At 37.2% G+C, this 13674-nt stretch overlaps 1 protein-coding gene across 3 annotated transcripts in view; it reads right to left on the reverse strand.

Moving 5' to 3' along the window:
- The window catches only part of LOC135842242 (uncharacterized), a 154153-nt gene extending 142781 nt beyond the window's left edge, over positions 1-11372 (reverse strand). Inside the window, exons 1-6 of one of the 3 annotated variants that reach the window (XM_065359597.1) lie at positions 11146-11372; positions 10908-11050; positions 10579-10761; positions 10068-10234; positions 9787-9972; positions 7781-7826 (exon numbers count right to left, since the gene is read on the reverse strand). In XM_065359597.1, coding sequence (XP_065215669.1) covers positions 7781-7826; positions 9787-9963 — 223 coding nt within the window. In that variant the 5' untranslated portion in view covers positions 9964-9972; positions 10068-10234; positions 10579-10761; positions 10908-11050; positions 11146-11372. Of the gene's footprint in view, positions 1-7780; positions 7827-9786; positions 10377-10578; positions 10762-10907; positions 11051-11145 lie in introns of those variants that run through there. The other 2 variants (XM_065359596.1, XM_065359598.1) reach the window with 2 other exon arrangements.
- Between the last annotated feature and the right edge of the window lie 2302 nt (positions 11373-13674).

Here is a 13674-nt window from a genome sequence, read left to right on the forward strand (position 1 = left end):
CACAAACGGTTATCTTTTGATTTTTTTGATTTTTTAATATTGAAAAAAGCTGGTCAAAAAACCACTCTTGAGGTGTCACTCTCAAACTCGGCTCAAATGTGAACAAACTCGTTAAACAGGTCGAGTGTAATATACAACACGATTTTTAGCTGCCTAACTTCATATTCACGCCTTCTGGAGCAAATTCAAAATTCTGGAGAATATGAAAATCGCGCCGGAGGCTCCAGAATGGCTGGAAATTGTAAAATTTGGATTTGGGGGGTTAGTTTTGGACAATATACAGCGATTCGCGTGAATTTCAAAAATCTCCACACAAACGGGAAACTTCTGATTTTTTGGATTTTTTAATTTTGAAAAAAGCTGGTCAAAAAGCCACTTTTGAGGTGTAACTCTCGAAATCGGCTCAAATGTGGATAAACTCGTTAAACAGGTCGAGTGTAATATACAACTCGATTCTTAGCTGCCCAACTGCATATTCACGCCTTCTGGAGCAAATTCAAAATTCTGGAGAAATCGAAAAATCACGCTGGAGGCTCCAGAATGGCTGGAAATGGTGAAATTTGAATTTGGGTAATTAATATTAGTATTGGGACTTATTTTGACCATTTTTATTGATCACGTACGTACTTTTTTTTTTAAAAAAAAAGCATAAATCACCAAAAACAGTCAATTTTGAATTTTCAAAAATTCGCCAAAAATCAAAAAATGAACTTGGGCAGCTGAAAATTTGATTTTGGGGGTTTTCGACTATGCTCTTTCCAAAAATCGCGGTCCCGTTCAAATCGGAGAGTGACACCTCAAGAGGTTCCCTTGTTAGTGTCCAAAAAAATCGATATCTTTTTTATGGTGGATATTAGTAGAACTTAGGGTGCTGAATCCGACTGTGGGGGTTGAAACGTTCGCGAATATTCTCTTGACCCTAAATCTGAGGTCAAAAAAATAGAGCAGCTACAATAAAATTGAAAATTTTTTTTTTTGATTTTCTTGAAATACAAATTTATGTTCTGTGGAGTCAAAATGCAAATTTTTGCAACAATCGACCCGCATTTGGAGGATTTGTGCCATATTTTGAAATTTGAGTAAGGCTTGAGCTGGAAAAATCAACTCTTTTTACATTGAACTAATTTGTTAAGAAACGTGATAAATTTAATAATAATAACTTATTCTTCATTAATAATTATTCATACTCGGGTAGTTTTTGCAACATTTTTGGCAAAAAATTCAAAAAAATCGAAAAAATTGATTTTGGGACATTTCAATTATTGGATTTGGCAACCTTGAATGTGATGATTCTGAAAAAAAATAATCTGGTTATGTTGGCACTCATGGGGCCAAAAGTGGTGCAAGTTTCACGGACCTACAAATTTTAGATTGCCTGATACATAGACTCAAAACTTCAAATGCCCTTCCTGTAAAATTTACGTTTTGGACACTACATAGGTTGGTTTTCTCGTGACAGATCACAAATTCGGAACCACTCGTGAAGAAAAATTCCATTTTTTTTCAAATTGTAAAAGTATAAAAATTATTATCTGCAGAATTGAGCATTTGAGCAAATTTTAAAAACATTGTGCAGTTATCGAGTTAACAAAGAAGGTATCCTAACTGCCAGAAACTTACCATAGAATTGAAAAAAATGAGGAAAAGTACATAAATTCCTAAAATATCTGAAAAATTTACTAAATAAAATTACGAAAAAATAAATTAGATATTATGAAATGAAACTTAGCAAAAAAAAATGCTCGATCCAACAAAAAAACTAAAAGTATAAAAATCACCAGAAATTACAAAAAAAAAATTATTACAAGAAACTAGGGCATTCCAGCATTTCCCTGGCTAAAAGAGTACCTACATTTTGGTTAACACAAACACACGACACGTGGCCCAGCTCACACCTAGAAAGACTTTTTCAATCATTATAATAGCTATAGCTTGATACTCGTAGGTGGCCGAACTGTCCAGTGTCACTGATCCATCCACCAAGCTACCCAGTCACTTCACTGTAGCGAAAAAGGATGAGCAGAGAGGACAAGTGACTTGAAAAATTTGATTACTGACACGAGAATGAAGAGACACAAACGCATGGCAGACACATCAAGAAGCAGACATTGAGCCCGGACGCGACGCGACGGAAGGCGCACGATGGATGTTTAAAATTGCGCTTAGACACGGCGTTAAATGACATCCAACACGTTAGGTTGCATTGCGAATAATATACTTTGACGAGGCACACGGTATACGACTGAACGATGCGGCAGAAGGCAGGCAGCTTTGATTGACAGGCCAAAAAAGCGTTTTGCAGCTCTCCAGAGATTTGTCGCTTTACACTTTTTTCGTCATCGAATTAATGACGACGATTCTGACTCGGTTGCATAACGAAGACCCGCCGATCGCGATATACCGCAGCACGAAATACTCGTTAGTTACGAAATCGAGCCGCCAATATTTCTTACGCGAATTGATATGGAAAATTATTGCGACTATTTCGGATCATCGACTCGAACATGGAATGATGTCGGGTATCGGAGAAAACACTCGCTGCGATACCTGCAGCTCACAAAAAAGAGAAGCTATCAAATAATTATCAAACGAATTCGAGTATTAAAAGTACAATTTATAAAACGTACCCTACCATACAATAACCCCTGAGCATCCTGCCATCGGATAAAACAACAGAAAAATTCGAACAATTGTTAGGCTATTTGTTGAAACGCCAAGTTCGACGTTCTGCGTTCTGCATTGTTATGATACGACGACAATAACGACGACGATATATCGACTATCCTAAAACGGAGGGTAGGTTTAGGGGATATGTTTCGCACATAAACAGCAGATTGTGCATCGGAAAACGCACATACTCGTACAGTGTACACCAGTGTACACAATTTACCCCTTCGTTGCCAATACTGCGTACAGTGCACCACGACGCGGTCGTTTTCAAAACGCCATAAAGCCTCGTACAGTGTGTTGCACTGTAGGCCCATTTTGCACGTTATGATGCGATGGGGCCTGCGAGGGCGAATCGCGTCATCGTCACGAACGTGTGAAGTGCGTTTTACGTCTTGTCTCGTAGGCGTACTACGAGTGTTCTCAGACATTTTACAGCCAATTTAAGAGATTTTATCCGCAATTTCATTGTGTGTTGACATTTCGTCGACGTCGTCGAGTCGTTCAAATTATCGTAAGTAGTATTACACGTAAAGCGCAAATAAAAAGGGATGAAAATTCAGCTCTTTACTACGCAGAATGTACACGCTCTGCTAATGAGTTACGTGTCATCTCGCTGCAGGCTGCCATGCCATAATTATACTAGCAACAACTTTCAATTTCAACCAGCAAATCACAATGGCTAAGAATACCGAAGTTTCGCAGCTGGAAGGGAGCAGGAAAGGGATGAAAAATCCAAACCATTAAACGCATCGAATTATGGCACCCTATATATGTAATTTAGAAATTTTTTGAAAATTTGATCTTTCAAATAAAGCTCAACTTTGAACTCTTGACATTTATTTAGCAAGTACCTATTTCTGAAACTATAGTTGAGAAAAAAACACGAAAATAATTATGAAAGAGCGGCCATAATTTTTAGCAAAAAGTAATCCTTTTTAGAATTATTGGCAGGTGATAAGTTTTAGGCAATTTCTTGCAACAAACGAAGCTTTTGACTGAGTGATTTTTGAGGAAAAAATTGAGCTGAAATTTTAGAATCTATCTATTTTTTTTTTTTGAGAAAATGAACTGATTGAGCTATTGGTAGCAACAACAATCTTCCTCTTTTCATGAAAAAAATCTATCTTGGTCCCTCAAGCGTTTTTGGTTTTGTGGTACCTAGAGTACGTGCAATTTATATATGCGGGTGACGCGCGCATCCAACGTAAGCGGGAACCAACGAGGGCCCCGAGTCAGCAGCCGAATATGCCAACATGGGCTTCTCGTTGGTTCCCGCTTACGTTGGATGCGCGCGTCACCCGCATATATAAATTGCACGTACTCTAATTACCTATCCTAATGTTGGCTCCAAAGTTGAAAAAAAATAAAAACATAAAATAAATCAAAATCGGTAAAAATATTTCCAAAATGGTCTATTTTAGAATTCGAGTTCAATTAATAACTGAATGGGAATGGTCAACGGACTGTCCAGTGCCCATCCAAATGACCACTTTTAAAATAAGGACCATCCTAAATCGATGATTCTTAAAACAGGTCACCATCTGAATTAGTCCGGCATATGACAATAGGAGTAATTGCACCCACCCCCTCCCCCCCACCAATCCTCCGGGACAACTTTTTTCTTAAAGGAGACATCCTAAGGAACATTTTAAAGCACACTTGCCCGAAAAAAAGTTGTCCTTATACTTACAAAATGGCGGCCATTTTGATTGACAGGTCAGCCGAAATCGCAGATTTTGCGTTCCAATTCCAACATAGGACTTGCACAACATTTTTCAAACTTTACAAAGGTAGATCGAAAAATCTTGCAAAAATTTATCACCTGCCAAAATTTCAAGTGCTGAAATGTGTTTTTCGATTTTTGGTGAATTTTTGAAAATCAAATTTAGGCTAAAAATGAGGGAGAAAATCAAAATTTTACCAAATTGACCAAGAAAGCTGAAATTTGGGATATACCCTATTTCCGACATGCCAAATCGATTGGAAACGTTTTCAACCCGTTTTGAGCAGTTTCTGGAGCTTCCAGCAGATTTTTGAAACTTGAAATTCCCACAAAATACCATCAAATTGGAGTTGTAAAGCTAAAATTTATTCTAAAAACTAATTTCAATACGCTACGAAGTACTGCAGGTGAATTTCAAGCCATTTTAGAGCCTCCAGCCACTTTTTTGAAAATTACTGGAGCCTCCAGTAGATTTTTGAAACTTGAAATTTCCCCAAAATTTCACCAAACTGAGGTGGAGAGTTGAAATTCATTCTGCAAACACTAACTTCAATTCGCTACGAAGTGGACTGCTGGTGGATTTCAAGTCGTTTTGGAGCCTCCAACGACTTTTTGAAAGGTTGTATGACGTTTTTTTGGAAAATTGAAATTTCCTTGAAGTAGCTGAAAGCTTCAAAACCATATAAAACTACCATGTGGTCTGCGAAGTTAATTTCAGCTTGCCAACTCCATTTGATAAATTGATGTTGGGAAAATTTAAAGTTTAAAAAATCTGCTGGAGGCTCCAATAATTTTCAAAAAAGTCGCTGGAGACCCTGAAATGACTTGAACCCACTTGAAGTCGTCTTCAGAGGGTGTTACAATTGGAGTGTAGAGTAAATTTCAGCTTTCCATCTTCATTTGATGAAATTTTGTGAAAATTTACATTTTCAAAAATCTGCTGGAGGCTCCAATAATTTTCAAAAAAGTCACTGGAGGCTCCAAAACGACTTGAAATTCACCCGCAGTACTTCGTAGCGTATTGAAATTAGTTTTTAGAATAAATTTTAGCTTTACAACTCCAATTTGATGGTATTTTGTGGGAATTTCAAGTTTCAAAAATCTGCTGGAGGCTCCAGAAACTGCTCAAAACGGGTTGAAACCGTTTTCAATCTGTTTGGCATGTCGAAAATAGGGTATATCCCAAATTTCAGCTTTCTTGGTCAATTTGGTAAAATTTTGATTTTTTCCCTCATTTTTGGCCTAAATTCGATTTTCAAAAATTCACCAAAAATCGAAAAATGCACTTCAGCCCTGGAAATTTGGACAGGTGATGAATTTTTGCATGATCTTCCGATCTACCTTTGTAAAGTTTGAATAATTTCGTGCAAGTCCAAGTAAAGCCAACTTTTTTTTTGGGCAAGTTCGCTTTAAAATGTTCCTTAGGATGTCTCCTTTAAGAAAAAAGTTGTCCCGGAGGATCGGCGGGAGGGGGGTGCAATTACTCCTATTGTCATATGTCGGACTAAATTGAACAAAAAATGTTAACAATCTCTCGAGATGTGCACACACTTCCCAATTGTAAGAAATTCTTCATCTCGTGAATACATATTATAAAAAGCACGGTCAGAAAGCATCGAACATACGGTTCGTATAACTAAACGGACAAACATGGTTCTTTTTTAATACTGCGGATGATTTTTACGAGCGTTTAGTCGCAAAAATAAACCATCACTTTCACGTCGATCCCTTAGAAAGTAAACACTCGTAGGCCGGTCTAAATACATTCGAGCTCATCGTTTCACTCCGAGTGTACATCACGTTCCGGAAAGATAGGTATTTGACGTATAGGTAGGTAGTAGGTACTTTTAAACATAAACGATTCAATTTTGCTAAATGTATCAAGTTACTCATCCACTTCTTCGTTCGAGTTCGAGATTCAGAAAAAACGCAAAAATTAAGCTAACGCTATTCTATCAATGGTCGTCGCATACGGATCGATTCGCAACAATGAAAAACTTCCCGCAAAAAGACAAAAGAAATCAACGTACGAGCACACATGAATCGCTCTTACTTGCAATACATAGCCTATCCTCATCATCGACGAAATCTAAAACAAAAAAGAAAAAAATGCTAAGAACGAAGCCGAGTGCACTCGCAGTTTTGTTGGTGAAAGGAGGCGAACCCCGAGCAACTCAACTCGTGTTCTTTCAACCCCACGAAAACGAAAGCGAAAGAGTTTTATCAATTAAAGATACCGCGAGACCGACGCCAACAAAAAGAATTCAAAGAACAAACCCCCGAAAGGCGAAAACTAAACGCATTTGCGATTATAATAAAGTAATAAAAGAATACCCGCGATTCGCGAATAGATAAAACTTTTTTTTTTCGAAATCTCTTTTCGCTCGCTTGTAAGCGTAGGATAAGTCTGCTCGAGTTGAGAGATTATTTCATCGTATTTAACACGGTTCAACGAAACGTTAAATATTCGATAAAATGGTCCTTTCCGCTTTCTATTTTCGTATTTTTTCATTTCGGCTCGACACAAGTGCAAGGTCTCTTCATCTCTTGTTACTCCAGCTCCGTACGTCTTTTTCGTAAAAGGGTCGTAGTTGGTTTTCGATTGTCAAGGAAACAGCGCAACCTTCAACTTTACATCTCATTCTCTATAATAGATAATTGTATTAATGCAAAGGAGGCATAATGATCGCATAGGGCTAACCCGAAATTGATTACCGCCTAAATAACGTAGCATTTAAGCCAACAGGAACGCATTTCAATAAAAATAGAATTCTTAATCTTCTCCGTATTCATTGCGGTATTCATATGTAAATTATCACGCGAAATCGCAGTCGGTCGTATTGAAAAGAAGAGAGGGTAAGGGGAGTTGGATGGATACTCGAAGCAGAACTAACTCCTCTAATTAACTTATCGTCTCGTTTAATATTTACAAGCTTCGAAGATGCGTTATTTGAATTTGATAGATTTCTCCTTCAATGCACAAGGGGGGAGGGGTCACGTAAAGAAAGGCTTTCTTTCATCCAATCGTGAAAGCAATATCATAGATATCTACCTGAATAATGAAAATACTCAACATTGAATGCTCTTTTAAATGATGCGAAAAATTCATCTGAAGTTAGATACCCACGTTGAATTTTTCGAGATTATTTTATGAAAAAACAAGTCAACATCGCAATAATTTGCCACAAATTAAATTAGAAACATTTCAATGTTGAATATCTTCACCGCAAATTATCGAGTGAGTTATTTCCAAAAAAAATTCCCCCGTGATAAGGATTGAGAGAAAATATGCACAATTCCTTGCTTCTTCAAATTTCATGCAACAAAATCCAACATTTTACGGCTAAAATATCAATAAAATATTCATTGTATTATGCATAATCTCACCAGCAGCCGGCGACAATTTCGTCACAACTCCCCAACGTAATTTCCACTGAAACAAAAAATTTAAAAAAACGATTAAACGTCGAGTACAAAAATGCCCAAAAAAACACGATAGGTAAATAAATTTCCAATCGATGATTCGCATATGTTGGAATCCTTCAATGGCTATTCTATTTTCAAGGGAAAAGTAAGTATAGTACCTACTAAACAAAGCTTATGGTAAGATACGCTTATCGAAAAACGATAAGGAACAATCTAAACTTTACGCTTTGAAAAAGTGAACTTCAAACAGTAGCGGTAGCGGCATCGAGAAATGAAATTACAACGCACTTGAAACAATTCTGAAGTAAGCACGAGATGTTTAAGCTTTGAAGTCGAAAGTCGCGTCAAGTTCCACTTGCATCGCAGTAAATAACTATTACTGCGCTTTTTTCTCTTTTGTGTTTTTTTTTCGCATTCAAGTAGCAGATACCCATTTAGAGTTGTTCGTCGTTTTTGTAATGGCGATGTAATGGAGAGAACACGAGCTAGAGATGAGGGAGTAATAAAAAAAAAGAAAAATGCTGAGAATTTCATTTTTTTTCCAAATGTACCTACCAGTAAGTTAGGTACCACTAAGTAAGTAGGTAGTGCTCCCTTCCTCCCTTTATGAAACGACTGAATTATTAAGACAGTGTTCGGCTAACCTTATATATTCTTATATAAGATTTAAGAGCGCAACATGATAAAATTTATTCAGCAATAGCAATATAGGTACCGAATAAAAACGTAAACTCAGTTTTCTGGCTGCTTATTCCCAAAAGTGCGCTTCGTAAGAATAACCATGTGTACAAATGGAGTGATGGAAAAGAAGATATGGTACAGTCATATTCTATCTACGCTCACATTTTCACAAGGTACCTACATAACGTACAATACCCATACGTATGCATATTACACACACTAGTACGCCATGAATGGAGTAATACGATGATATACGCTAGATATAGCTATCTTGAAATCGAAAATCACACCCATAATACAGAAGAGAATCTGAAAAACTGACAAAAACGAACAACAAACATGAAACAAATGACATATCAACACGACAAAATTGGACAATGAAATAATATTACATATTATTCTTCGATCAACAGCTTTACTTTAGGTAATTTTTTTCCTAACTTTTCACAAAAAAAAAAAAAAGTGAAAATAACAACTTATTGATCAAAACTGACAAAAGAGGGGCTAGCTACGCAACAGGAAAAAAACTGCCACTGCAATCCAACAGTATAGCAACAGCATGAAAATTTCTCAAATTTGCCAGCAGTGACAGCGCAAAAGTAGATAATCATGATTCCATCACGATGACAAACACTGAAAATGACTTCACCAACACTTCTCGATGCTCTCCTGTTGATTATTTTGCTGCCGCCGATTTCGTATCACGTAGGTAAGTATACCTACCTACTGTATTACTCAGAAAATTGAACAAAAATTCACTCGAAGAAAAGTGAACCCTGACAGTATAAGACTTACAAGTGATATTCTAAACTCAAATATTTACCCGCGAACGAATTCAACATGCACACGCACAAGACCGCAGAAAAGAAGACGCGTTATGCAAAATAAACGCGAATATAAAGGCGAGGAAAAATAACACCAGCTTGAAAAGTTGAAAGAATTCGTTGGTTGTTAACCCTCTAAATTTATGGCGGGTAGACTGGAAGGCGAAAACTTTGCTAATTAAAAATATTTACCCTTTATTGGAAAGGTCGAGCCAGCTCGGTATGGTAAATCGAACGCAACGCTCCGACTGACTATACACTTTCGTACATTGAAATAAAATGCAATACGAAAATAATTTTGCAAAAATGCATTCGCAAAGCACTATCGTTAATTTCAGTAAAGTAGTTATCTCTACCTACTTTACAAATGGATAAACGAACATTTACCTACAATCACTTAGATCTAAAAATTACATTTTACAGGATAGGCTATATGTACACCGGGGGAAGCAACTTTCTCACCTTTTTCTGATCTCGGAACTTCAGCCAACCGGAAATGATGGTAATATCTGCGGTAACACGTGTCTCCGAGGACATACATTCCCAAGGACTCGATTCGCTTTCCGAATCCGATAGCGAATTGATCGTTTTAATATCTCTCCAGCTTCGAGCGGGAGAACTAAACACGCTATCGGTCATGATTTCTAGCTGCAATTTGAATAATTACAGGTACACGAACACGAATAGCGGGTAATCAAAACGATGATCAAACGATGATGCGATTTTCATCAACAAAATAATACCTCTCAATCGACCGAATCATTTTCGAAACACGAAGCACTGAATGATAAAATCGTCGTTGTTGGTAGGATTACGAAGAGAAATATGCACGCGGATACTTGCAATAGTGAATAGGAACTCATTCGACACACGTGGGGAATCTCATTATCACGTAAGCTCGAACATATCACTGTTGAAAAAAAAAACGAAATAAATTTTATAAAAATATACTCGGAGAACAAAAAGTACCTATCGTAGGATAATTGACGATAATTTTTATACTGAAATGTACGACAATCGTACGTATTTTAACCGACTCGTCGGGACCAGCAAATTACAACAGAGCGCCGTCGAAACAAAACACGAATTGTCTCAGGCGGCGCTATCCGCCTTCCACCGCCGCCGTCGACTGTACGTAGCACGCGTATTCGGACTGGTGAATATTTTCAAACTCAAACCACCCACTGATTCATTCATACGGATAGACGAGCATGACTTTCAGCGGCGTAAAAGCTGTTAGATAGGAATACTTACTAGTGGAAGATCTGCAGCATAAGCATAACATTTCTTTTGCGATTTCCATTGTTATTGGGTACCTATCCAGATACTTATAATATGTCTCTTCGTAGAATAGGTATTGCTGGTGTATCGACGATCAATTAGCCATTAGGTATGTGTTTGATCAAGATGACTGCATTCACGTATACGTATGTAGATCTAACAAACAGTTTGAATTACTAACTTAGTTCACCATGGTGAATGAGCATAAAAATGCATCTACTTTCTATCTATCAAGCTACACAAGTACACAAACGTACGTAATCAATCAATTATGATTTTGATTAGTGTTTATTCGACTTTACCTGCTTCCATAATCAGTTTTGAATGAGTAAGCTGTTGATCCGAACATAATGAATGAAATTGCCAAGCGAGAGATCGTCAGCAGTGTAGATTTCTTCAGAGTAACGGTACTACTTGATGCGACGTTTTCTGCCAAATTACTTCGCTAAACAAATCAAAAATAAGTTCAATAAGTACTACTAAAACGTATAAACAATGCCATAGAATCAAATTCAGAACAATCAAACTAACATAACCAACCTTCGTGGAGTACTGGAGTAAGAAATCTCGAGAGACGCGGAGAGCTTTGCTTATATGGAATGGAACTGCAGGAGTTGAAAACTTTCCCACAATACAGAATTATTAGTAACGGGAAGTATTTGAAAATATCGATCAATTCGCGACAAATGGAGCCCGATAAACCGAATAAAACAACTAAAGAATGAAATTAAACTCAAAAATGTACGAAATCACCGAAAATAGCGAAAATGGCAAGTTTATTCTGGAAAACCGGTCATCGACACTATAATGGCGGAAATCTCAACTAACAACCGAGTTCAAACGAAGTTGCGCGAACTGATACGAACTAGACGTTAAAGTGCACTAGTTTTTTTTCCGGTGCAAAAACTCGGAAGTCTTCGGGTACAGTCGGAAATACTTCGTTCGACTTGTTCTATTTCTCTAGTGTGATAACTGATAACTCTCAAGTCTCAAACTCTGTTCTGCTTCGTAATAAAGGACGTAAAGGTGAAAAAATGAAAATATAAAATACTATTACGTACTACATAGACATACATATAATGATTACTTATTCAGCATTTTCCATAATATTAATCGTTGGCGTTAGATGGATCAATTATTATCATCATTTCAAAATAAAGTTAAGCCCGTCGGTTAAGCCTGATAGTGTTGATACATATCGTTCATGAACTGTACACACTCCACGAAACATATTATGTACCGAAGCAAATTTGGAATATATGAGTTGAAAAACAATTGTCGAAAGCTCGAAAATAAGTAATAATCTACTTAATTTAACTTGTTTACTGTTTTCTCATATTTTCTTTCTCAGTTCGCGGTGATTTTGTCAATAATCTTCGCCTGTACAGTGATGTGATAGTGGTTTTTCAATCAATTCAACATCAACTATCAAGTCAGTTCATATGAACATCATTAGTATGCTTTAGTTGTGGAAAAATAATAAATACTTAACATCAAAAATTTGAATTTGGGAACTGGAAAGAAAAGAACAGAAAGATGACGATGAAAAGATAAATACAAGTTGAACGAAGTACCTCCGACTATACCCGAAGACTGACGAGTTTTTGCACCGAAAAAAAAAACTAGTGCACTTTAACGTCTAGTCTGATACGAACCCTGTAAACCGGATAGACCGTTCTGGAGTCCGCAGCGCCCGGACCGCTCTACGAACAAGAGAAACCATAACGGGAACTGAAAGCAATACGTGACGGCACGAAACTAATTATTTATTAAATTTTAATTTAAAATTTTATTTATTTTTCATATTTTTGATGGATACGTCGAGCTTTGACACACCAGAACTTTTGAACCACCTCGATAATATTTTTTTATGATCCAAAATAATTATAGAGAATTTCAATTTTGATCTTCTTTCTGATGGGACTTATGGCAGGAGGAAGGTACATACTAAAATTTTTAAAATCTGCAAAGGCCTTTTGTAATAGGGGGAAGCTTTTGTCCTGCGTATAGGAGAATGGATAATTCTCCCTTCCTAGGTGGTGAGATTTTGCCTAATTTTACCAAAGGTAAAGTTACTCAAATAACGTGCCAAGATAGCTCAGAGCTAGAGCCCTGCGCCGACGACGAAATGATCGGCGGCGGCTATGGTGAGCGCAGCGTTGTGGCTGGCGGCGTAGCCGATTCCAGCCGACGTTTTCGGCGGCGGCAAAAATTTTACTCGGCTGCGGCTCAGCCGGCTACAAAGGTTGAAATTTTGAGGTAATTTTCCGTAAATCATAAAATTACCTCAAAATACAAATTTTTTGCGAAAATTATTCAGCTTCTCAAATAAGCATTTAGCATGAGAAATCATTCTAGGTAGTGCTTGGCAAAATTGAAAAATTTAGCCACTTGAAAAAATCCAAAATATGGGGAAAATTTCCCAATTTCCCTGAAATTTGCCATTTGAGTGATTTAAATCGGCTCAGCCGAGCAAGGCGGCTTCAAAAATTTTTAAAGCGGCGGCGGCGGCTCGGAAAATGTGTGAAAATTTGGTGGCGGCGGCGGCGCGGCGCGGCGGCGCAGGGCTCTACTCAGAGCACTAGAAAGCTACTCAGGTCTAAGTTCCAACTATACATACGATGTTGTCGATAAATAAAATAAATTCATTTGACACAACAATTTAACTGATTTATTGCTACGTAATTAATATACATAGGCACATAATCAACCTCTCGATCAATGAAGTTGCCTAAGTTCCGTAACAAGGCAGAATAATTACACAAACAGACCAGTAATTATCAAGTACCTATGAAAGACTCGTGACATTTACCTATTCGAAATCATCACGAGTGTACAAAATTATACTCAATTAAATACATAATTAAGTTATGCAATTAAACCATTAAATAAATAAGATAGGTAACTATTCCTCTCGATAGGTACCCATCCCAACTCACCAATCAATCGATGAAATTAATTGATTTTGATCATGAATGCATCTCAGCATCCAAATAACACTGTTCGCGTTCTCCATTCTATCAGGGGCCCTACTAATACTAAGGGCAGCATGGAATCCTCAACTAAAAG

Source organism: Planococcus citri, chromosome 4, assembly GCF_950023065.1.
Source record: "Planococcus citri chromosome 4, ihPlaCitr1.1, whole genome shotgun sequence".
Lineage (NCBI taxonomy): Eukaryota > Metazoa > Arthropoda > Insecta > Hemiptera > Pseudococcidae > Planococcus > Planococcus citri.